Here is a 25,639-nt window from a genome sequence, read left to right on the forward strand (position 1 = left end):
GATAACAAGAGCAAGAGCGCGTCAGAAATTACATTTCCCAAGAAAAGCGATGCATGCGGGAGATGATCGTCGATATCGCCGGAATCTGATTTCAAGGAGCGTCTTAACCGCAGACGGAATTCCATCGAGCGACCGAGTAACAATCGAGCGGCGACCGATTCAAGTCGGAGTAGTCACTTCGCATTCAGCGCGAGCGGACGTGTACAAAGGACTGAGGAGGTATCTTTCCCCCATTTATCGTGGGGTGCGCTCCGGGTTTAATGGACGCGATGGGGAGAAGCCAAGCCTCCGAAACCCCCGTCGCAATCACTCTCGCATCTTCCGGGTGCTTCCTCCCGACGTGGCTGAAGAGGGAATTGGCAATGCAAAGTATCGCTCCAATTTCTCTGCATCGACAATCCTATTGCGTCTGCCCGTCTGTCTGCCTGTCTGTCATGGATGGAGCCATCCGCACGTGTCGTCCCGGCGCGCGGAATCAATAGCCGGCTGTCCTTTTCTCTCTCTCTCTCTCTCTTTCCATCTTTCTCTTTCTTATTTTTTTATTTTTAACTCTTTTAACGTATTTACAATCAACTTTTGTTGTCTGTTGTCTCTTTGCAAATTTTAAAACATTTCTTCTGTTTTTTGTTAAGTCTTGCACTTGAGGGGAGAAGCGCGTAATAAACGATACTTTCTCTCTCTCTCTCTCTCTCTCTTTTTCTTGTTCTTATTTTCGAGAAGACCAACCCTCCGAGAGTGACTGACGACGGGATGGAAAAAATGAGCGCGAGCGCGCTACAGAGAGTCGCCTCGGAGACGGCACGAACTTTATTCTCTCGTCGAACTCTCGCCCCCTTTCGATAAAGAGGGAAGAAAAAAAAGGAGAATAACTTTCTCTCTCACTCTCACTCACTCTCTCTCAGTCCTGAAAGCGGGCGTTGCATCCTCCGGCGCTCCGCCGTGAGGAAACTTCGGATTAATGAGAGCCGCACTTCGACCGCCATCTGAATGATCTTAATCCCCTTTAAATTGAATTTTCTTCTCGTATTTTCAAAGCGAGATCCCCACTGATATTAAATTAAAGGAATTTAATCCACTGTAATGTCCCTCCTTTGAAATGGTTAATAAAGAATTCCGCCGCCCCCGCCCCTTGTTTACGCCAGCGGCTGTTCCGGCTTATTTTCTTAGCAAACAGGCTTCCTAACTCCGTTCCAACACTCTCCCTCTCCCTCTTTCCCTCTTTTTTTCTCTCTCTTCACCATCGTATCTGCAAAAACCAGGCTGAGTTAAAGTACCAGCGTGCCGCCAGGAGGTGCGAAAAACGTTTCCCGTCTTTCGCAGATAGTGCGGAATTCGACCACTGTTCGGCAGGATGTTTCTCGTCCAGATCAGTCGAGCGGTTCCGCTCGAGCCGCAGGCGTCGGGCTAAGGATTTTATAATGCATCGTTTACCCGGTAAACAGGCGGACGTTAATTGAATCCCGTGCATAAACACACGCGTCGCGGCGGGACCCCGTCGTTGCGAAACCGTCGACGCATCTCGAATAAGGAGGCCCGTGACACGTATTGCCCTTTAGTCTCTCTCACTCTCTCTCTCTCCCTCTCTCTCTCTCTCTCTTTCTCTCTCTTACTCTCACTCTACCTATTCGTCTATCTCTTTTTCTTTCTCTTTTATTCTTCATTATTCCAATCTTCTTCACGGTTACTATATTCTTCATTTGATCTTTCTTTTTTACGATCGACCGGGACGACCGACCGAATAGTAATACGCCGAATAGTCATAAAATATTGAATCACTGTTCTTTCCCTTCTTCCCTTTTTTACGGCTCGATCGGGTCACCGCGTATTTTCGGCGACACTCATGTTCATGGAAGAAAAAGGAAGATTAGAAGATCGAACCGTCATTTCGATCGCGCGTTGAAATCATTCTTCTCTTCTTCCTTTTTCTTTTTATTTAACCCTTTCGCTACAGCAGCATCGATCGTGTAGTGATCATACAGCACGGCAATGTAGTGGACCGCTGACGTTAAACCTGTGTCAGGGATTAAGGTTGCGATTTGGGGATTGGGATTTGACGAGTCGATGTGCAAATGCAGGCGATGTAGCAGGCGACATTTCCATCCGTCAAATTCCCATTTCGAAATCGAAAATTCAATCTGCGATATGTAGTTCGAGACAGGCAACATGTGCCTGAGCAGCAAAGTCACATCCTCTATTTGCCTTACTGTTTTAGCTCATTATATCAAAAACATGACTTTCGAAGTGTAAAAATGAAATGGGATTCATATAAGAAAGCAATATTTCTTTAAACTTATACTTAGTCCACAGGCTATCATTTCATGTATGACGACTATGATCGGTGCAGGAGCGAAAGGGTTAAAAGTGCACCTAATTCGACGAAACCCGGCCAGATCGACGAATTGGCTCCTCGCGAGGCGTGCCGGTCGATGGGGTCTTGATGAGAAAGAATTTTTAGCCAATCTCTCGTGCTGAATCTCTATCTTGCTTTCGTAGCTCTGTTAGAAGAGATGGCTTTAGAGCTGGGAGCACAGAGCTCGGAGACTTTAGTCGCGCAACCCTTCAAGCATCGCATCTTTGAACTCTCACATTCGGTGCTGCCATGTCACGCTGAGACACTTTTTTTATATTATCTACCACATATGCATATCTCTCTTAACTGTTACACACTCCGCTCGATCGAGGGCCGGCATCTGTACAGACCCGGATTTCCGCCACCGGCGGAGTCGTTGTCATCATCATCGGCACTATAGCAGTGCCAGAAATATCGATCGCGCGTCTCGTTTCGAACTGACACTGACGCCGCGAATTTGATTCGGCTGTCAATCGGAGTTATCGGCGCCGTGTACAAATGCCGGCCGCGATGCAGCATTTCCATTTTCATGCGATATTATCATGTTACTATTCATTGCACCGTACCTTTCTCACGATCTGTCATCACCGCCACCATCACCACTGCCATTTTCCCTAACGCCACCCCCCGCCCCTGCCCCTGCCACCCCTGTAATGTAGATTTATTGATGATTGTATAATTTACTGCTATGATTGCGTGCCAATCTCGTTACATGAATTGTGACTTTTATTCGAATCTCTTTTTTCATCAATATATATTTAATAATTAATCATATTTATATTACAATATACATATTTATATATTTATATACATATTTATATATACAAACTTACATATTATACAGGGTGGTCCACTTAAATCGATCATCTTAGATATTTCACTTGTTTTTGATGATACGAAAAACTGTCTAAGGAAAAAGTTGCACCGTTCGAAGGGGCTATCATGATGACAGAACAACAATTTTTTCAAGGCTATTTTTTTCGGAGATTCAAAGGTCAAGATAACTTTTTTAAATGGAACTACATATTTTTGTTTGCGCAATTTTATAGCCAACATCGAGAGGAGTTCAGCGACCTATGACAACATGACCTTTAAACGATCTTGAACGTGGGAAACAGAAAAATCAAACTTTATGCTCTTCAACACAAAAATTTATTTAAGGAGGTGTTCGAAATGATGTCCTCCGACTTCAATACATTTTCTAAGGCTCCATGGACGTTCTACTTATCGAAGCCACCTTAGATTTTCGACGGTCCAGTAGTTCATATTTCTTCTATTTACTTGTACTCCTATTTAAGTGGACCACCCTGTATATGTATATATACATATGTATACACATACGAATTGATCATGCAGTAGTTTCTATACATATATTAATATATATTATAGCATCCTTTATCTTAGCTAACTTTCAACTGTCAAGCATCAAATTTGGTTACCTTGATTCGCCCGCCGCGAGAGATAGTCGATTTCTTTAGCCTCACCCTTCAAAGTCCGGTCAGACACGCGCGAAAAGAAGCATCAAAAATTGGCAGAAAGACGGGGAAAGACTGGCAAGGGGTAAATGGACTGTCTCTCTCGGGGAGTGTATATCCAGTATCGAGAGCATCGACGTATACGTTATATTGTCCACTGCAACCCGTTAACGCTGCGTGACGAGCGTACTGTTATACGACAGCGAGCAACGGTAAAAAAAATAAAATAAAAAAGAAAGGAAAAAAAAGGGTAAAAAAGATCGCCGTTGAAAAGAGACGAAACAAACGTTTTGGTACGCGTTCACCGTTGCAACGAGCGCACTTGCGCGCGTTTCCCCGCCGATCCCGCGATACTCGCAACAAAACGCCTGCGCCGATCAGTTTAACGAACCGCGGACACGGTTGAATAACAATCGCAAAATTAATGTCATCTGTCGAAATCGCTCGAGTTCGGAATTTCAACAAAGCCGCGATCGCAAGTCGCGCGAAAGAGAAACAAAATCTCGTACAGCCGGCGCGCAATTTCGGAATCTCGCGGGACCGGAAGTTCTCGTGAGCACCGTCTTGAATGTAACAACTGTAAGCGCGCGCGCGCGAGGGAGGACGGGGGAGAGTTGCCGACGGTTGTTTGACTTTCTGATAAATATATGACGCAAGTTGTGCGAGCTATTTACAATTCTCACGGCGACGTGAGGGAGAGCAGGCACATGACCGCGCGCAATTGCAACGAATGTAACATAGCACGCGCGGCATAATTTTCAATCAGCGCGAACGCGCGCGCAGCAACGAGCCGCTTCGTCGTCTTTAGCTTAATTATTACGATTTGTATTACGACTCACGTGCGCCGCTCGCAGCGCGCTAATGAAGCGAAACTTCCGGAAATGATATTTATCCAACGGCTAAATCTCTTCTTCTCTCCCCGTCTCTCTCGCTCTCTCTAGGAAATATGTATTAAGTTCGCGGGCGGTTTCAGTTATCGTCGCGTCCGTCCGCAGCAATTACGCCGCTCGTCGCTCCCTTAATTATGTGTCCCACCCAGTAAAATACCGTTGACGTCAGCCGGAGTCCCGACGAACGACGATTCGTCATCGTAACGAGCGAGCGGGCTCATTATCGCGCATTAAAAACGAATTAATCCTTGCCTGGGCGCCTGAGGACTCGCGTGCAGCTGATCCGGAGCGCGCAGATGCGGAGCAAATCGCGGGAAACAATTAATTTGTACGCGCCGTTGTCATTCATCAATTTATCAACGAGCCGGTGCGGTTAAATGCCCGCTTGTCCGTTAAAAAGTCGAACGAACGAGCCCTAACGACCCGGCAATCAATTAAATCGGAATTACCGAACCGTGCGAGTCGGCTCGATTAATCAGAACTCGCCCGCCCCTTTCGCACACACGTGGAAATAAAACACCATGAAAGAATACATTAAAAAACGATCGTAAAACACACAGAGAGTCGCGGACGCGTCGAGCTTTTACGCGATTGCATCGCGCGCGCGGGGTCGGATCGACACGTGAGCGGAAACGCGCCGCGAGCCGCGCGCGGGGAGCGCGAATGGGATGGTTGTCGGGTGGGTATGTTCGGTTAACGATCGACCGATCGATCGCACGTACGTGCGGTTACGTAAGAAGGCTTGGTGCATCCCGATAACCGATAAATGGCTACATCGACGCAGGTAACCGGCGAACAGCCAGCGTGCGCTCGGTCGGCTACTCGGACCTCTTCGTCCTCAGCAAGAAGGACATGTGGGACGTGCTCAAGGAGTATCCGGCTGCCAGGGTGCGCCTGGAGGCCATCGCGGTCAAGAGGCTGGAGAAGTACAAGAGGGCTCCGCTGGAGAAAGGTGAGTCGAGCATCCCCGTCACCTTCTCTCATCTTCGTGCACCTACCCTCCTCCTTTCCGCCGCTTCCGTCGAATTTTATACGCGCAGACGTCCTGTTTCTCCAGCGGAGACAAGGATCCCTCCAATCCCCGCTTTATTTGCAAAACTCGGATAAAGAGGGCTGCATTTCTTAACTTGCTTTGGAAACGTATCGCTGTCAACAGACTTTAAGCTTGTGCAATCGCATTTGCGCGGAATCCGCGAGATGTATCGCGTCGGGGACGCGCTGAAAACCTCCCCCTAGTCGTGCAGACTTCGAATTCGGCTGCGAATGCGTCGCGTCTTGAGGGGAAGCCGCGACGTGCGAGCGAAGCGTCGCGAATGCCTGAACTTTCCTCGTTACCATCGTTAAAATAGCTAGACGTGCTGAAGTTTACGCGCCCTCGGCAAGGTAAGTTCTTCGGGATGCGAATGCCATCCGGACAACTTCGCGTCGGGGGGGATGGCGGGCCAAGAATCGAGGAGGAGTTCCCCGTCAAAATATGTTCGGCGTCCCGATGCGCGTATTAACGAATTAACCGACGCGGAAATGCTTGTCTGGAGTTTCGGCCGCGTCTATCGAGCGTATATAATGGCGGCTTTTGAAGATGTTCCAAGCGGATATATTGCACGGCGCAGCCATCGATGATAAAAATCACCGATGTCGAGCGATAGTGTAGCGTTTAACTTATTATGATGATACTTATTGTTAAAACTTACACGTCAATATTTCATGATATTGTATGTACATAATGTTACATATAAATATTACGCACTTTTATGTTTTATTATTTTATTAACAGACTTGACGCGATTACCCGCGCCTCGAAGCTCTCTGGTTCCCTTGTCGCTTATCTAATTCTGAATCTATATCTTACGGTTTTAAAAACAATGCTACACCAACCCCCGCTATCCATGCGGGTGAAACACCCGTTGTCGCTTCTTATCTATATTTCCTACGAAGCGGAATTGTTGGAACCGCAGAACGCACAGCGTAAAAACTCAACTTAACCCCTGCGGGGAACGCAATCTTATTTCTCTTCCCCGCGGCCCCGAGAATTCTGCCCAAGTTCCGAGGGATAAGCGACTGTATTACGTTTACCGCAGTTCCACGGTCGCTCGAAACTTTCGTGCGTAACACGGCGAACTTCGCCACCTTTACGCCGCAGAGTGAGCAAAGGGTGGTTGCTTTGCTCGCATAGTAGTTCCGGATTAATTAATTAAACTATCTCCCTTGCTCTCTCTATCCCTCTCTCTTCCTCTCTTTTTCAGTCTCTCCCTCTCTCTCTTCTCTTCTCCTCGTCCGCATTATCAAGGCACGCGAACGAAAATCTTTTGAACGGATCGCGGCGGAATCGCGCATCCTCGCCTGGCTGAGCCTTTTCAGTGACCACCGCAATGTCCTCAATATTTTCTCGTCTTCTCTTCTCCCCTTCCGCATTAATGTCTTTGAAGATTCTCAGTCGTTGAAAGCTGGTCAAGCGCTCGAGAGATGTATCTCAAGACTCGAAACGTGGCACTTTCGACCTGCACTTGTCGCCACAAACGCGACCGATGTTCCTCTGAACGAACGTGAATTCGCTGCTTTTTTTATTTTTCTTCTCTTCTCCGAAGCCGAAGAATAATAAAGGACTTTAGTGCGATGATAAAATAGGAAAGATATCTCAGCAGAAAGTGTGTGCCGCGTTTTATCGTTAATAAAAATTTCCCACCCTCGAACGTTACGGGCTGCAACGCGCGTGTCTCTGTTCAAGTACTCGTCCAATTTATTTTCAAAGAAAAATGTTCTCCGTTTTATACGTGTACTCAAGATTACATACACATACACGCACATTCGGGGTTTAAAATGATTCTTACATGAGAGCTCGATCACGCGTGCCGGAAGTTCGCTTCTCTCTCTTTCTCGTGATCTCGCGCTTGCTCGACGAACAAGGGATGAAAAAGGAGAAGAAGAAAACGCAAAGTAAACGCCAGATGAAAATTCGACGTTGCGTTGGGCGCTTAAGTGCGCAACGGCGAGCAGGAGCACATCGCGATATCCCGATCCCGATCCCCGAGATTCACTCGGCCGTTCGCGCGTGAAACGTTCCCGCGACCCAATTCCTCGCGCACGTAAAAGAACGGGGGATGAACGGGGCCGAATAGTGCTCGCAGCGACGAAAGTCGATGGCCGCGCGCTGATGGAGATGAATGGCCGCGGCAACCCCCGGCAATTCTCTTTTCTTCCGGGCGCGTCTCGTTGATTCGCAGTATGCGGAAACGACACGCGCACGGTATGGCGGATTAACCCCGGGTCCACGGGTCAACGAGTACGAGGGGACCCTTCGATCCACCCTCGCATTGCCCGGAAAAAAATCCGCAGATATACATGGGGTGTCACGGAGCTGGTGAATGCGCCCTCTCAAATTCCACGAACACCGGAAGACAAACCGAGAAAAATAGGGGTGAATATCCGTCCAACGAGAAGTTACAGTACGGCTGTCCCTTTCGAAATTCAGCGAAATACGCACGGAAGAAATGAAGCAACGAGAACGTCGCGAGAGATTGAGGTATTGAAGCAACAAAATATAGGGGATTAAATGTCAATTATATCGAGGCTGATAAAAATTTAAGTAAAAAATTCAAACAACACGAATAAAATAGTAAAAGGATTTTGTTAATTAGCTTATAATCAGATATGTTATTTCTTTGCGTATGCGAAGAGATACTTGCGAGAAAATGTTATTTCCGCACGTTTCTTTCAATTACTTATCCTCTCTTTTCAAGAACGTGCGCGCGGTGGAGAAGTCTGAGTATACAACTTTTATGCGGCGGTTTTTAGAAGCACTAAAAAACGGCACTGAATGGAACGAGATACTTGCCAATCACACAGCTATCTGCTTCGCTTCTATTGAGAATACGGACTCGCGAGTCCGTTACCGTCGTCGTCGTCGCGCCCGCCGATAATCCGCTTACGTGCAGTCGCGGAAACTTATTTCGTTTGTAAAACCTCCCCGTGTGCCCCATTCATCAACGTCGGAACGATGGACTTTCACTCGATGCTGCCGCATCGGCGAGCAATGGTTCCTTTATGCCTCCGCTGCGCCGGGGGTGGTTGGGAAATTAGGTCGCGGTAATAAGCGTAATGCGTAACGTGAGTTATGAGGGTGTGTGTTACGCGGGAAGGAGGAGGAGGAGGAAACAAAGGGGTTACATGCACGTGCGATGCCAAGAGCGAGATCCGACGACTCCCCCATCGATCCGCGGTCTCGTATCAGGAGGTTGCAACGTATTCCAATTAACGAGAGGACGGAGGGAGAGATGTGCCTGTCGCGTTAAAAGTTTTAAAAGCGTGCATGCGTCGTAAAGTTGAAAGATACACGCAAAAGATACTTCGCGGATCCACGCGGAAAAGCCGAAGGGCTGGCTGGGGAAGGGAGGTGGTCTTTCGGCGAGGAAGACTGCTTGCGGGGAAAATCACGGGAACTCTTGCGCCAACGTGTAACTTACACTTAACTTGGGCTTTTCACTTAAGTAACTTCGGCGGATCCCGCATCTCGTTAAGAGACTTCAATAGTCTTTCTCGATAGATTTCTTCTTTCGTTCGTGCGCTTTTTCCTTTTTGGATTAGCGGGCGTTTATTAGCGTCTCGATCCGCGAGACTTACCTCGTACAATTGATACCCCGTGGTATTTAAAGGTCACTTTAATCGCGAGGATTAATTTAACTGACCCGAACCCCCACACATAATGATTAGCTGCTGCAGCCGTTACTCGGCAGCTACCTCTCTCTCTTTCTCTCTTTCTCTCTGACGTTATCGCACAACTATTGTATCATTAAACTCTAATGAGAGACAGAGAGCGAAGAAGAGAAAAAGTTTACGAGCAAGATGTGTAAATGAGTTTTTAATCTCGTTCAATTTTCAATTCTCCCGATTCAATTCGCTCGCGTGATCTGCTACTTTGCTGCTAGATTTGATTTTGCGCGAACGTGATGGATACGGCTTGCAAGCCGCTTTCGATCGGAAATTCCGTCACGATTAACGTGTCTTTGCAGCGACAACAAGACGGAAGCCGGTAACATGCCGAAGGGCTGTGCGCCTTGCTGAGCTGAGGTGGAAGGTATCAAAGCGAAGTGGCGTACCATTGGTAGCCACTAAACACATCAGCTAAATGTCAATGCACACCTCGAAAGCGGAAATTTGAGAGAAATTACAGTATTTGCTGCGACGCGCGTAACACGAAAATTGAACGCGATACGCGCGCAAGCGATATCGCGAATAAAATGTTTGACCCTTCCCTCGTTGCTCCCGTACGTTTTGACAATCTCCTGATCGAGCTCCTCGCACGCCGGCACCACCCCCCAGGTAGCTTCATGATTCCGCCCTTTCAGAACTTTTCATCTCTCTTTTTCATTAAAAAAATTAACGATGTAACTTTTGTTGGAACTTAACACACGTTTATATATATTTATTTATAATGTATATGGTATCACATAGTTTTGAACAAGTACTGTTACTTTTCATCGAGGTACATTCAAAAAGTTCTTACAATTCAACCTATACACATACATATAGATTTTTCGACACGGAGATAAACAATTTATACTTGACATGGGCGATGCAAATTTCCAGTTGCCATGGGCAGGTGCCAGAGCACCCCGGGTCTGGTAGAGTCGCGGGGTCGGATATCGCTGGAGGACATGTGGGTGTCGCCGATCGACCTCCGGTCGATCCACACCGCCCAGTCGTTGTACTCGCCGAGCCCGAGCCCGGTGACGACGCGGGCCGCGATGCCGGTCACACCGGGGGGTACCGTGCACGACGCGAACAGGGGCACGGAGAGCCCGCTGAGCGCGGCCAGCAGCGGGCCCAGCAGCGAGGAACCGACGGCCAGGGCGGCGCAGTCGGCTACCACGCAGCCCTCCACCGGAAGACAGTCCACCCACTCCGGTAAGTCGCCCAAGCTGCTACCCCCAAGCTGCCCCCGAGCTACTCCCTCGACCGCGCCGTTGCGGGGCACGATCCGTGTACTCGTTAGAAATTATAATGGCGGTTTTTCTTATATTTCTCGGCGAAATGCGAATCTGAAGCTTTTAACATACCGGAAGTTAAATATTTCAATTGACGCCGGAATTAATTGTTTGTTGTTGTATGTATCTTCTTTTGCAGAAGATACTTCTTCTGGGTAATGTTATAGAATTTTGGAATTATATTGTATATTGTTGAAGCATCGCTTCTTTGCTTTGTTTGAGCATCGGATTGAATGTTTATCGATTGGATATTTATCTTACACTTTGAGCAAATTTCTTACTTGCAGCGCATTATGCGCGATGTATTCCTGTTATATTTACATCGTAAACCGCCGCGCCTTTCGCGCACGTACACCCTTGTCGGAGTGTCGGATGAGACCATCGCGTCGCCCCTCAAAAATCGATAGCTAAAAGTAATCAATCTAAATTTAGACGTTAAATAAAAGACGACGCGGTGTCGCAGGAGAGCTGGTTTCCATATATAATTACTAAGCTCGGCAATCTCGCGGTGGATACTGCAAAGCGAAGGGTGATTTACGCTCGCGCACGCGAGGTGGCTGATAAAAAGTGGAATCAAACGCGCGAACCGAGATGTGTGAGTATCTTTCGAAACATCCAGCGTGTCGAATACCGCTGAGACCGACCGTGCCGAGAGCGATTTATGAAAACGCGGCGAATATGCACCGAGTAATCACGCAAAATCGCATTTCCCGCTCCGCCACCGCTGAAACGCCGCGTACGACGGAAATTGCGGTGCCGCCGTCTCAGCCGCACTTTAATGCACCGTAAATCTATTCCTGACTCGCGTAAGACGAGTCGTTATTACGGCGGATTTATTTTAAAAGTAGTCGTCGATCGCCACGGCGTCGTCCTTTGGCGATACCATTACGCGCGCGCGCGCGCCCACGAAAGAGAGAGAGATAGAGGGTATGTGTGGGAGTGTGTGTTTATGGGCGAGTGTATTAGTGTGTATAAATCATCGTCTATTGATAACGGGTGGCTCTGAGCTCGCGCAAACTGCTGACGCACAACCCTATGGTTTCTTACAGACCGTAAGACTCCGCGATTAAGCGAGGCCCGAGCTTCGCCTGAAGGGAAGGACCTTTGTAGCCCGTCAGTTTTCAGTCATCAATATTTCACGTTCCATAAAAGCTTTTTTAGCAAGCTCACGCAATGTCTGGTACCATAAACCATCAGTGCGCCGTTACGTTCGATTGAACGTTTTATGAACGCGCGTTCCGGAGGGGTTTTCAATACAGAAACCCCTGAGACAACATCACAACGCATTCGTCATCACCGTCATCGTCGCACACCGTTACGTCACTCATTACCGTATCCCTCTAACGGAGAAAGAAAAGCTCTTGCTCACGTCACGTACTCGTTTATCTCCGTGGATCAAATCGTCACGCTTGGATAAGAAACTTTCGACTTTCGGGCTCGTTCTGTTACTGCGCCGAGACGAGAGAGATCGATGGAGTCGCGTGCGACGCCGTATCCCCGAAAGAAGAGGATACGCTCTCACGAACGTGCGAGTATATTTCGCGCGTCGGTCGGCGTTGAAAAATTCGACGCGGATCGCGTCGCAAACCAAATCTAATCGGACGTGAATAACGCAAGTGAGAAAGAGAGAAAACGAGAGAGAAGAGAGGGATGGGAAGTGGGGGATGGGGAGCTCGAACACGAGCGTGCGCCAATGGTCAGCTTTATCGGCGCTAAAAACGGCAAAAAGATAAATTCAGAAATATCGGCGCGGATAATGAATGACGAGCGTCGCGCGCTCGGCGCCACTCGTAAACCAGCGCCGGCCATTAACCCCGATAGATACGATGGGTAGTAACGATTTAACGTGCTTCCGCGCCGACGTTTATATGTCGTTTGGGAAATAAAATCCCCGCCTTGTGCCGGAAATTCCACGGTAATCGAACGCTTCCGGTTGGAACGCGCTCCGCGCGCTGTACGCGACCGGCACCACCGAAAACCCCCTCGCGTGCGCTCCTCCTCCTGCCTCCTCTCCAACCCCCACGATCAAACCCCGACACGGAGCCCGCCGCCAGAGCGATAATAAACCGGACACCCACGCGAACCTATGGCGATTCAACTGATAAAATGTCGCGCGACGCATTCACCCTTCCTCTTCACCCCACCGCCGACCATCCCGGAAATGCAAAATGGAGAACGCACTCCTATCGCTGAACAGTCCATTCGGCTCAACGTCGGCTCGACGTGCGAAACTTTAACTTAACACGAGAGATGATACGGAATTGGGAGACGTACCCCCGGACAGCAGGGACCTCGGGCCCTGAATAATCGAGATGCAGGGCGTGTGTGCCCTTCGTCGATTAATTAGCGGTTCGCTGATTCGTTAATTCGTACGTTCGGCACGAGCATTCCTGAATGTTGGCGAGACAGGCTCATCTTATATGCGAATTCGATTAGAGCGCGAGAGAGGGAAACGCCAATCGCGCGCATTAATCAGCATCAACGAATCACAAAGACCCCGAGCGATTCTCCTCGGCTTCCGGTGGTTCATTTCGCATTCGCACACGCGAATGTCGCGTTTGTCGCTTCCTTTTGTATCCGTTACGGGCTTCACACGTGTAACTTTCGACGATCGATGATAATTCGCGCTCGCATAATTGTACGTCCTGCCGACGTACGGGCTGGAAGACAAAGGTTCATACTCGCGCGTGTCGGGCCAAATTTCTCATTGAAATGCAATCTCCATGTTAGGCAGAAGAGAAAAAGAGAAAGAGGGAGAGAGAAACATTAGAGAGAGAAGGAAAGAGAGAAATTCTCATCAGCTGCGAGTATGATCTCGCAATTCGTTCTCTCGCTTGTTCGCTTTTATAACATTTACGAGTTATTATAATAATAAAATTATTATATTATTCAGCTATCACTGAAACATTTAATAATATATTATTATCAATAAATACATGAATATATTACAACGAATGATGAATATATTACACTAAATCGCTATCATTAATTTATTCATAAAAATCGAGAATTACAATATCCTGAGAGCAACGCGCGTGCAATCCACATATACAGTGACTCCCGTTCTTTTTCAGGGATGACGTGCAACAGCATGACGCAGCTAGTGAGCGAGGGTACGACACCCCTATTCGGCACGCACGAGCCCCTGCTGTCGGAGATTCAGCGTCTCCGCGAGCGGCTGAAGTTCCTGGAGACCGAGAACGCGGCGATGAGCGTCAAGCTGAATCAGCAGCAGTGGGAGGTCGAGCACCGGCTGGCTGAAATCGAGATGCAGATCTGCGGGGCGAGCTCGACCTCGAGCGTCGAGGACAACAATGAGAGGAACCGGGAGAGCATTATTTAACGAGAAACAATGCCGCGAGAGCGCGGCAAGACCAAGATCGAGCGGATATGTCGCTACCTCAGCGAAGCCGCTGACAATTCCAGGTAAGCCAACCCTGTCGCTATTATCAATAATCATCGTAATCGCGTCAATCGGTCGACCTCGTGGAAGCCACTTGACTTTTCATCATCGATGACCTATTGAACTCACTCGACGATTCGTGTAATAAATAAATAATCCCGGCCTGCTCGTAAAATACTGAGTAACGTTAATGTCATGATGACGCATTTAAGTGTGAAATAAAGTTGTCATTATTAAATCATTAAATCAAGTACTTTTATTTTCGGCAACGCATATTTTATGATGAAGAACATCTCGCAGCGAAACGCGAGATTTGACGATCGATACATCTCCCCGCACAAGCATATAAAAAGCTTTCCTTCAATTACAATATTACAAACGATAGTCGAGATACGCGTGTATACGGACGTAAGCGCGCAATAAAATTATATCGCTCAGACGATAGGAAGCCGAAGCTTTAGCGGCCATAAAACCGACGAACAATGGTTCCTAGCCCGCAGGAGGGTCGTACTAACTTTCGCGTTTGATGGTCGCGGTGTAATGTACGATCCCACATCGGACGAAGCGCAATCTTCTAACGAATCGATCCCCCTCGCAGGTACGACGTCGACGGTGATCAGGAGCCGGACAACGGGAGACGGTTCAGCGAGACAAAGTCGATCGGCAGCCTGAGCCAGTATCTCTTCGACAGCGACGAGGACGAGCGTTTCTTCGGCACCTGCAACGGCTACGTCTCGCAACCTGGCAGCAAATCGAACCTGCTGCTGTGCAGCGAGTGCGATCAGCAAACGCGCACCTGCACCTACCGGCCACAGACGCCCGGCTCGTACGCCGGCAGATACGTGGAGGAGCGCGTGGACGAACGGCTGCAGGAACCGGGAACCTCCTCCCGCACCTACAGGAGCCCGGTGAAGCTCCCGTCTCCGCGCAGCCACCGTCCGGACCAGGACGGCGGCCGCGCGACGCAGCCGTCGGCACCTCGATCGTACCACTTGGAGCAGCCGATACCGGTTACGTCACCTCGATCTACCTATCGGACGCAGCAGGAACAGCAGCGCCGTGGCTGGACCAGCGCCAGAGACGCGGAAGATCGAGGTGACGCCAACAGAGGCGAGTACCTCGACCAGTTCTGGTCCAACGATTGAGCAAGTTCGTTCGCTTTGCTTCTTTGATCTTGGTGGCTCCTCTCAGCGTTCTCTCACTGATGTTTTCTTTCTCACTGGTTCCTTAGCCCTGTCTGTCGCCACTGGCAGTGGCGTATCAGGATTGTTCGCACTGCGCTCACCGATCTTACCCCTGCATGCCTCGCAGCTCTAGTATAGCTCTGCAACTTCCGATTCCCGGGACGAGAATTTGGTTCGATGGCTTTGCGTTTGGAGATTCGGCATTTTTAATAATTTTTTTTAATTCTTGCTACAACTCTGAAGTTTGACATTCTGTTATACTATAATGGGGATGTTATCATTCAATCCACGTGTTTTGTTTGCTAGCAACCCTCCGATATGCTTCTCTTCTATTTCTCTCCTATCTAAGAACAACCCCATGATGATGTTCTTCTGTTCTTTGCGCACGCGTGTGTTCCGTTTCATTTCATTTTCTTCAATTCTTTTAGTCTGCTACTCGCGCTTCGCCCGCATCGACAATCTCGCTGCCGCTTGCACGCATCTCTCGCTGACGCTTCGCGCGACCCCCAAGGCGGTCACCGCGGCCGTCAAAGGGGTCGCCCCAGGGGGTGACGTCCCGGGCCACGCGCGAGGCAACCTGCCGAGCTAACCGTCCGATCTGCTCACAGAGCGCGCCGAGAGCCCGATCTGCGAGCTCTGCCGGGGTAACGGCTACATCGTCATGCACTGCGAGCACTGCGACTTCTCCAGCGACGGCGACCTGATCTGCTTCCGCTGCCAGAGCGACGAAGGCTCGTCGAACGGTCAGATCTGCCCGCGCTGCGAGAGGGAGGCCGGGATCGCTGCGAGATCCGGCGCGATGGTGTCCTCGTCCGACGAGGGCGTCAGACATCCGGTGGACGCTGTGGTGAAGATCCAGGTGAACGACCGCACGATCGACATCGATTCGGACGAGACCCCCGAGAGCGACAACTCGAACGGTCGCGATCATCTCGCGTGCCCCACGGTGGAGAGACTCGACACCATCGTCGAGGTGAAGGGCGACACTGCCAGCGAGAACGATGAGGAGAACGGTGGCGGCGGCAGCAGCGGCATGAAGCTCAACGGTACCACTAGCGCCAAATATCTCAATTACATGATCGTGCTATTCCTGTAAATACGACGAACGAGACGGCGACGCGTTGGGGAGTAGAAGATGCGGCCGAGCTGCGGGCCCCGCGACTTGCCGGGGGTTGGGGTGGAAAAATGGGCGCGAGCGGAGGTCGTCGTGTAAGGAAAAAGAGGCGATTTTTCTGATCAACCGAAACTAATTTCTCGGTGAGATGGGGGTGGGGGGAGGTAACTATGGTTGTAACGGTGCGATTGTAAAGAATTAATAATTTCGCTGAAGACTCTGGCGTTTCTCCTGCTCACTAGGTCATGAATTCTACCCCCAATTCGATTGAGCGCTGTGAGGCCCACGGGGGTTAATGATCGAGAGTTTTTTTGTTCGCGAATCGATGACGCGAATGGTCGCCGGGGTGCCCGCGGCGCGAGCCGCACTGTAAATAAACTGCCACAGAACATAATTGATCCGTACATTATAGGAGCGTATAGATTAATTAATAAGTAGCTCGTAATAGTTAAAATGCAGAGTCAAATGAGACAGAGGTACAAGTAAGAGAGAGAGAGAGAAGGAGAGAGTGTATTACGTTCGACGCGCACAGTATTGCTATGAGCTGAGATCCGTGACGCAACGGTCGACACGTTTCGATGCGCGACTCTTGAAATTTGTGCAAAGATTGTAATTACTGCGCACCAGATCGATCATTAGAGCTCGTGTCGTTGCATTAGTGGTACCAACAATTGGAATGAGAGCCACGTATGTACGCATCGGCGTTGCCAAATAACGCCGAATAAATAACGAAAATTAATTTGAGTGATTACATGTACCTTATACCGCAAAATATAATCATTTTCTGATGTATGATGTCATCAATAATTTATTAAAAGGATAATTTCTGTGTCTCTCTGATTGTGCCATCAGCAACTTCCACATTTGTTCTAACATGTTGTTCAGATCGATGCGGTGTGGTGCGACTAATAGAAATCACTAAAATCATTTTGGTAATTTGTAATATGAGCGCGGACAACGTCGACCGTTGATTATAAGGTAATTACGATTCTTGCGCAACTCTACTAACTCGGGACCAACTAAAGCCATCACCTACATCACTGCTTCCGACTTCCGCTTCCACCTGTGGTCATCGTTTATTCGTTTGCTGTCGTCCAGTCGACGACCGAAAGGACCGAAACAACCAAGAAGAGCAAGCTTCCGTTCCCGACGAAAACTCACGACGCCATCGTCCACCCTCGTAAGGCAGTGTTCCGAGACAGTCGAACTCGAAGGAGGCTCCATTTTCCCCGCAGAAAAGAATGAAGAAGCAGGAAGGAAAGACGGAGACGCGTTCAGAGGGCGATACGCGGGCGCGCGAGAATCCATCGAACCTCGCAAGAGAAAGAGAGAGAGAGGAAGGTAGAAAGAGAGGAAGAGCGTTTCAGTTCTCCTCACACGGGACATCTGTAACACGCGCAGCAGCGGTTTTTTTAATATTTATAAATCGTCGAACGTAGCCTTTTAGACGTGTACATTTTTTTAACATTCATCCCTCCAGACTTTATAAGAATCCCCCAGGCATTAGATCGGCTTTGCCAGAGCGTGAATAACGACGAAGGGGGTAAGATGAAGAAATAAAGAGGAAGAAGTCCGATCTTCTTCTTTTTTTCCTTTTTCTTGTTCCCCGCTTTGCGAAAAGAGGGAGAATGAGAAGGGTGAGATAATCCGAGCGATCAGAGTCAAGCGCGGCTAATCGAGCCAATTTGCATTGCTGAAAGCGACGATTAAAGCCGGCATAATTTTGATTGTCCTCGCGTATCATCAGCATCAATTTCTGGATTTATCGAGACAATGGCGAATAAACATGCGCAAAACAGCCTTCTATGAGGCTCTTCTTGAAAGTTCAGGATAATCAATGTTGTTACCCTCAATCAACAAGATTCGAGGGACAGGTAAGAAACTAAATTTCCTTGTAAGCTTCCTCACGGTAATTCCTAAAGCCACGTCGAAATCATGCCGGTATCGATCCTCGGATTCCTTGGAGGGCAACATCAACGTTTCAGGGGCGGGAGGGGCAACGTAAGTCTCACGAACTCACAGGCTTCCATGTCATCTATCCGATATCCTCGCTGAATAACGACTATCACGTAAGGAATTATCCTCTAAGAATCACCAAGTATCCGGTAAAGTGGAATCCCGCCGTGCCGCGAGGTCGCGGTAACTTCCGGGGGAGCAAAAAAAAGCAGGGTGGAAGGATTAGAGGGATATAAGACATCGTGCGCCCAGTGGTTCAGCTCGGAAAATATGTAGCGATCAAGTGCTCTTACTCACCAAAAGCTCCGCGAACGGGAGAGCTCAAGGACGAATCCGCCGCGGTCTCGACCGGAAGTTACGGTGGCTTCGGCGGCCCGCGTGCGGCGGGGGACACGTTATTCTACTGCCATGCACCCTACGTTGATTTAGAACACCTCTGTATAAATCCCGTAGGATTTCTAACGTTAGGGCGACCTCGCGTTACCGTTGAGAGACGCATTTACCGCTCCCACGCGCGGAGCACGAATGAGATCCTAGAGGGAGCCCGAGTCTCCCTGCCTCCGTTTCCGGTCCTTTTAATAAGACCCGGCTATATGTATATGTCGGAAGGCAGCGCGTCCGACGACCGGAAGTGCTATGTACGTTACGGCGAATATCGGAAATCGCTCCGGAGAACCTGATAGTCGCGTTTCTCGGCGTTTTGTTATTGGAGTTGTCTGTACCATTACAGATCGAAGCTTCCGGACAATTTACGATTGCGAGTCACTCTCTCAGTTCTGCGGTTCAATTTGCTTTAAGGGATGATAAGACATTTCGATTTCTGCACATGTTATCTCTCGCGATACCATGTGTATGTGTACGCGCGTGCGTGCGTATGAGTGGATGCATGTGTACGTATGGTGCAAAATGTATCTTGACGTTTGCGGTTTGCAACAACGGGGAATCGAGCAACAAGTGGCAGCGGCGGAAGAGTAAGCGAGCGAGCGAGCGAGCGAGAGAGAGAAAGAGGAAGGGAAAGAAAGAGTGAGAGTGAGAGAGAGGGGCTTGTTACGAAGGGATGACAGCGCGTTTAACCAGCCTTACCTGGACAATTACTTGGACATTTATTATCTACAATTCTTATTGCGTACCAAATTTCTACACGCGTGTAACGCGCGGGTGATTCTGCCCGCGCGCATTGGCGTAGTGCCCTAGTCGCGATCCCCGAGAAACGGTACGTGCTGCGGACAACGATACAATCCACGAGCAACGTTTGATCGATAACGTAAACGCGTGTCTGTAGACTGTAATGCATCCGATCCGAATGCGTTATCATTTCGACCCGGGAGTTACCTTGTTCCGTTGAGAATCCCGAGTCGCCAAGTCGTAATCGTCCTGATGGAGTTCTAGTCGCCACCTCGAGAGCGCATAACGGTTACGGTGTAAATAGCGTTATCAGTGCTGTATATTTTACGCTGTTTAACTGACTGTGATATCATTGGTCGTATATGTTGGGAATTTCATTGTCGTTAGCGATAATCTCTATGTTAATCCTCCTACGTTAATTAATATTAGACGCGCAAAGCTGCAAGAAACGTTCTCGTCGATACGGTCGACCCTGAGCTCCACGAAAGTGTTGGACCACGTTTGGTCGAGAGGACAAAGGTTCATCCGGTTCGCCACTTTATCTTGAAATCTCGAGAGCCAGCGAGAACGACAGCGCCGGTAACTTGCGCGTCAGAAAGATATCTAACGACGTTAATTATGAACTATTATCGAAGCTAAGTGAATGGTAACTATAATCCATTTACCATTATTACTATACCATTCTCCTATTAGCGTTATTATTATCATTGTTATTGTTATTATCACTATTAATGACTATTGATTACTACTTACAGACGCAAATACTAATAGCACGACGTATCTGTTAAATTATTAACGTTAATCAATGATTTATTCGCAGTGGCGTAGTCCAAAGAACACGCGAGTTAGTCGTATCTCGATTAACAACAGTTGCACGTTGCTCCGAGTCGTTGCAGCGAACTGAGAAAGTGGCAGCTTGATTTATAGCGGCGGAAAGCATGCACCGACGTTCAAGACGATGATCACGGTTCGGGTGCTCACGAACTCGCGCGTGATCGATATCAGTTAATCGACGATCAATTGGATCAGTCCTATCATCCACTTATGATGTAACGACGCTCCTGCATGAGACTGTTTGCGCACGATATTGAGTTTATTGAGATATTTTATCGGTGTTACAAGCGACAAGTAGATATTATGTACAGAGAACGCCATCGAGAGAGGTCCAACATCCGCAACGCCCGGAGGGAGGTTTTATCGCGATGGGGGAGGGAGGGTAATTTGCTGACGATTGACCGTGCGACTCGCGCTTATCGCACACGGGGTTGGCCGGCTCCTTTCTCGTAATCCGAGTACGTACTAGCGTGTTCCTAATTGCCTAATTATTTACACTGATCACAGCCGTGCACCCCCACGTACCGACACCACCTGCGACACTTTCGTTCCGAAACGCACTTTAACGAGGCTCGACAACCTTCCCTTGTACAGGAGAGCGAACGGAGAAGCAAGAGAGAGTTAACGAGGAAAGCAAGAGAAATCATATCGAGATCATGGGAAAAGTTTCACGTGACGTTTTCGATAATTGTGCATACGGTCGCGATGCATGTGTTACACTCGTGAACTTTTTATAATGCCAAATTTACAAGTTTTGCATACATTTAAATAGTTACTGTGTAACCGTACGTTCGACAACTGAATTTCCATGTAATTATTAACTATGTGAGCGGTATCGAGCGTAGTGAGTTCTGATCATTTTGTGGATCGAGCGCCAGCCGGATTGCCGCCAGTTTCGGATTAACGTTGTGCCAAGGGTTTCACGACGGTCTTCCTCCTTAGGTCGCGCGCGATCTCGTAATGTCGCTCTGCCAATTACGCGTCATTAACGTTAACTATGCGTCAACAGATAACGTAGAAATATCAAAGCATTGACATTGCGCGCGCGCGTGCGTGTGTGCCAAGAATGTGACTAAACTAATTGAACAATGCATAAATGCATAAATGCATTTCACGTGGTTTCCGTTTTGCGTATACGTACGAATGATTTTATACCGGAAAATAATAATAAATACACGGGGAAACGAGAACGGCCGCGATGATGTACCGCGCTGTTTCATCGGGCAGCAAAGCCGATTACACGCCCGCGTAAACTCCACAAAATGATGCAGAAACGTAATAATCGGTTTGCCTTTAATATGTATTGGTATCGTGCATGCAATGGAATCCTTAATGCTTAACACGACTTCGCTATTCCATATCGAATGACGGAAATATATGTATAGAGATACACTATCGATACTCGAGCATTTTTATATAAAAGCTCCTCCATTCCTCGTACCTTAAAAACGTTTCTGTTTTCAGGGGTAAAAAAGCACGAGAGTAATTCGGAACGCACGTTTAAGCCGCTAAAAGGGATATTAACGCGCCATTGTTCCGTTTACTGTAGTTACAAATTAGGTGACTCACGTTGGAAAATTTATTTCACGTACGATCCTTTGTATGACTCACGGAGTGAGTATTCATAGATTTCTGTAAATCCAGAGAACTATACAAATCGAAGAACTGTAATTATAGACAAATTTATTTCTTGCGAAACACACATGAAAGCGTAAACAGGAAACAACGAATTTTCGTTGACACGTCACATTGCAATATAAATTATATAGTATACATATATGTACATTAATTGTGAAGAAATATTATTTATTACACTTTAATTTACGCTCTACAGTGTCAGCCAACACAATTGACAGTCAAGAACAATTACCTGTTCCGATTTTTTCTGTATTAATAATTTCATCAAAGCTGTTCTCTCCAGCTATCTTTATCATCAGCCTTCCGAACACATTCCCGAGTCATTATGAACTCTCTCCCTGCATTTTTACTGTTACAAAACAATCATAGATACCTAGTAGTTTAACGGGAAAGTCCTCAGCAAGCCGAGCAACAAAAAGTTCAAAAGTCTAGAGATTTAATGATGTAAAGGGGAACGTCCGGAAGAAATTGGATCTCTACGATCCGCTTTTCGGACGTTCGCATTGCCCGGGTAAGAGATGAGACGCTCCTCGTTTCCACGCAGATTTCAGCGTGCTCTTGTCCTGGAATTTAACGGGGCCGACATCCGCACGACAGCTAGCTAGCTAGCTAGCTAGCGTTGCCGCATGTTCTCTACGCGAATCGTTCTCAAGGGAGGAATTCCCGGCGTCACGCGATGCACACCCCTGCGTTTATCGTTTCGCTACCTCGATCACATCACGTCACGGCGCTTAGCATTACGTAAACGCGATCTATCTGACATAAATATTAAATGAAACAGTGGAAGGAGGCGAGTCTCTCGATAAGGCTCTTAATGAATGGTTACTCAGGAATAATGTAATAACAGTTGCGATATTGAATATTAACATTTAATGACCGACCTTTTGTAAATATGAATATAATATAAATATATATAGATACAATTATATAAAAATACATATATAGATATATATATATATAATATGATATATATATATATAAATAAATAAATATATATATATGAGAAATTTGTACAGCGCGATTCAGAATAGACCAGCATATCTCATTGTGCGATCTTTTGCGAACGTGACACGTAAAGAAATTATAATAATTGCGCGCGCTGTTGTAGTCTCCAGTGCCGTTTCGTTTGATAGTACCTCAAGATAATAGTTTCTCTTTGATACACGCCGATACACATGTCGACGAGTCTGAATCACCCTGTACAATTTTACGATCGCCCCAATAAGAGACAAGCCTGATAGAAGCGCGTACATGGAAAACACATGCGTGAGGAAAAGAAAGGAAAGAATGCGTGCGTGCGCGTGTGTCTGTGTGTGTGTGCGAATAAAGTGTGCGAACCCGAAATTCTGTATGTACGTGTATGTGCGAGATCAAAGCGCGAGAATTCACTTCCATTAACGGAGAACTGACCAAAATGTCGACGACGGTGCCGCGCGACGTGTCGACATGTATCATTTATGTCGAGAGGTAGACTCAACACCAAAAAAAGATGTAAAAAAACCAAAAAAAAGAAGAAGACAAAAGGAGAGGAGGAGACGGAAACGAGAGTGCGACGGAGAGACGGAACGACGAGTTCACCGTCCGAGATCTAGATGATTGTCATCCGGCAAGTGGCTCGCTCGCAATCGCGACCAGCGCCGACTTGACACTTTGACGCCGCTTTTTCGAACGCCAGCTGACTTTCGTGAAGGATGACGGGCGCAAGATCGTAAAAAATGAAACGAGCGATCGACGGTCAAAGTGTTAAGATCGCGGCACGGAATCGGCGAATCATTTCAACGAGTTCGCGCATCTCGCGGACAGCATTGGCCGTTTCTATTCCTGGCCACGGAAGCGGCACGGTCCAGCTTTCCATAGTTGCTACGTCGAAAATAGAGTTTACTGAAATTTGAAGATTTCAAATCGTGTGTTTAAAAAGAAACAGTTGCCGGAGTCGCGCCGATTCTCGACGGTGTAGAGGGTACGGTGTTGCGTATCCCGGTCGCGTCGCGTACGTACGTACGATGATGACGTGCACGCGCATTTTTGTCCATTTCTACACGTATATCTGTTCTCTCCTACGACGATAGAATGTTATTTTTAAATTTTCGAGATTTAGCTGTGCCGCAAGCCCGCGTGTCCGAATGTCTGTACGATCGGATGTCAGTAGGAATCCTGAAATATAAATAGACGATTGAAGAGGAATTCACGGACTTTTCTTTCACGGCGCGTGCGATTCTTATCTCTCCTCTCTCACGCACAGCTTCCAGATGTTACGCGATTTATTAACAATTTTTTGGTAATAAAAAAATCTGTTCTTCTTATCTTTTGCCATGAAAAGTAGTGACAGAAAATACAATTTATAGCACACTGTTTTTATATTCAACACAAATTTCATTTAAAAGTTTTTTCATTGATTTTTAGAAGATGCGATAAACTGATATTTTTAACAATGAAAGTTCACTTAAACGACAATGACGCAACGTAAAATGGAAAAAACATTGATCGGTGATTAAATTACAGAACTCGCCGACTCATAAGTTGCATAACTTTTTGAAATGGCTCTGCACATTGTCGTACATACTATTATGGGATCTGGTTTCTTCCAGTAGATGAACAAAAGACGTAACGGGTTCCGCGCTACCCCTTTGTTCGCTCGCAGCAGCCCCAAAGGCTCCAGGCCAATAAAAACTGAGTTGTGCAGTCAGTGCTCGATCAATACGAGCTTTCGAGAGAAGTTGAAAAGTAACTTCACTCCATCCAGACCGTGTCAGTCAAAAATCAACACTTTTATCGCACATTGTGAAGAAGAAGTACAATTTACAGACGTAAAGGTTGAAATAAAAGGAAAAGAATTAAAAAATAGAATTGCATTCAGTTCTGTATAGAAATTGCGAACAATTACAATCTAAATATACACGTACGCATGTGCATTGTTCATGTACTGATTCGAGTGAGTCATATTTTTGCGTAATAAGCGTGATTGCGTAACATCCGTGCGATAAACAGCACGTGTGCATAGTACACGTGATGATTTCGCATTCACGGAAGTATATCCTATTGCCTATCATTAGGCGAGTCGTAAATCTGGGCCGTTTTATTGTCTGGATACACAGCCAACACCACAGCCGGCAACCGGATAGCTGCCGCAGCTGAAAGAATTCCATTCCTTTGTGATCCCTACAGTTGCAGTGAAAGGAAGGACGACTTTAGGGGGACCGACTTAAGTTTCAATTAGAGATTCAACTTTCACTTAAGCTAATCGCATTCAAATAATTTTAATAATTTTGAAAAATAATCATGACTTTTCCTTGTAATAAGGAAACCTTCGATTAGTTCTTGTGCGATGTCAATCATAAAATTAAATCTTCCAATTCGATATATTGCTTGATATCTATAACGTAATCGTTTCTTGCGAAAATTAATTTTGTTAATATACAACTCGTGTCAATGACAAACTACTTGTAAAACGGTGAGGCATTTTGGCTGAATTTCAAAATAAACGCAAGCCGTGAAAAATATGAAAATTCTGCAGAGCGGGATCATCGTCAGGTAGGTGGACTTGGTTCGCAACAGTCACAAATACAGAGCTGTAACGAATACCGTTAATGTTCCGAGAACGCAATCTCCTTTCTTTACCTTTCACCGTTTATCTCGATGACCGATTTATCGATTACTTTGATACCGTAAAAATAGGGCGAATAAAAATA

At 47.2% G+C, this 25,639-nt stretch overlaps 1 protein-coding gene across 1 annotated transcript in view; it reads left to right on the forward strand.

Moving 5' to 3' along the window:
* Positions 1–24,134, forward strand: part of LOC105280865 — a 190,461-nt gene extending 166,327 nt beyond the window's left edge. Inside the window, exons 13-17 of the mRNA XM_026973194.1 lie at positions 5,500–5,667; positions 10,299–10,616; positions 13,771–14,027; positions 14,696–15,194; positions 15,892–24,134. Of these exons, the coding sequence (XP_026828995.1) occupies positions 5,500–5,667; positions 10,299–10,616; positions 13,771–14,027; positions 14,696–15,194; positions 15,892–16,379 (1,730 nt within the window). The 3' untranslated portion in view covers positions 16,380–24,134. The remainder of the gene's footprint in view (positions 1–5,499; positions 5,668–10,298; positions 10,617–13,770; positions 14,028–14,695; positions 15,195–15,891) is intronic.
* Positions 24,135–25,639: the final 1,505 nt, after the last annotated feature.

Source organism: Ooceraea biroi, chromosome 1 (assembly GCF_003672135.1).
Source record: "Ooceraea biroi isolate clonal line C1 chromosome 1, Obir_v5.4, whole genome shotgun sequence".
In the NCBI taxonomy this organism is placed as follows: domain Eukaryota; kingdom Metazoa; phylum Arthropoda; class Insecta; order Hymenoptera; family Formicidae; genus Ooceraea; species Ooceraea biroi.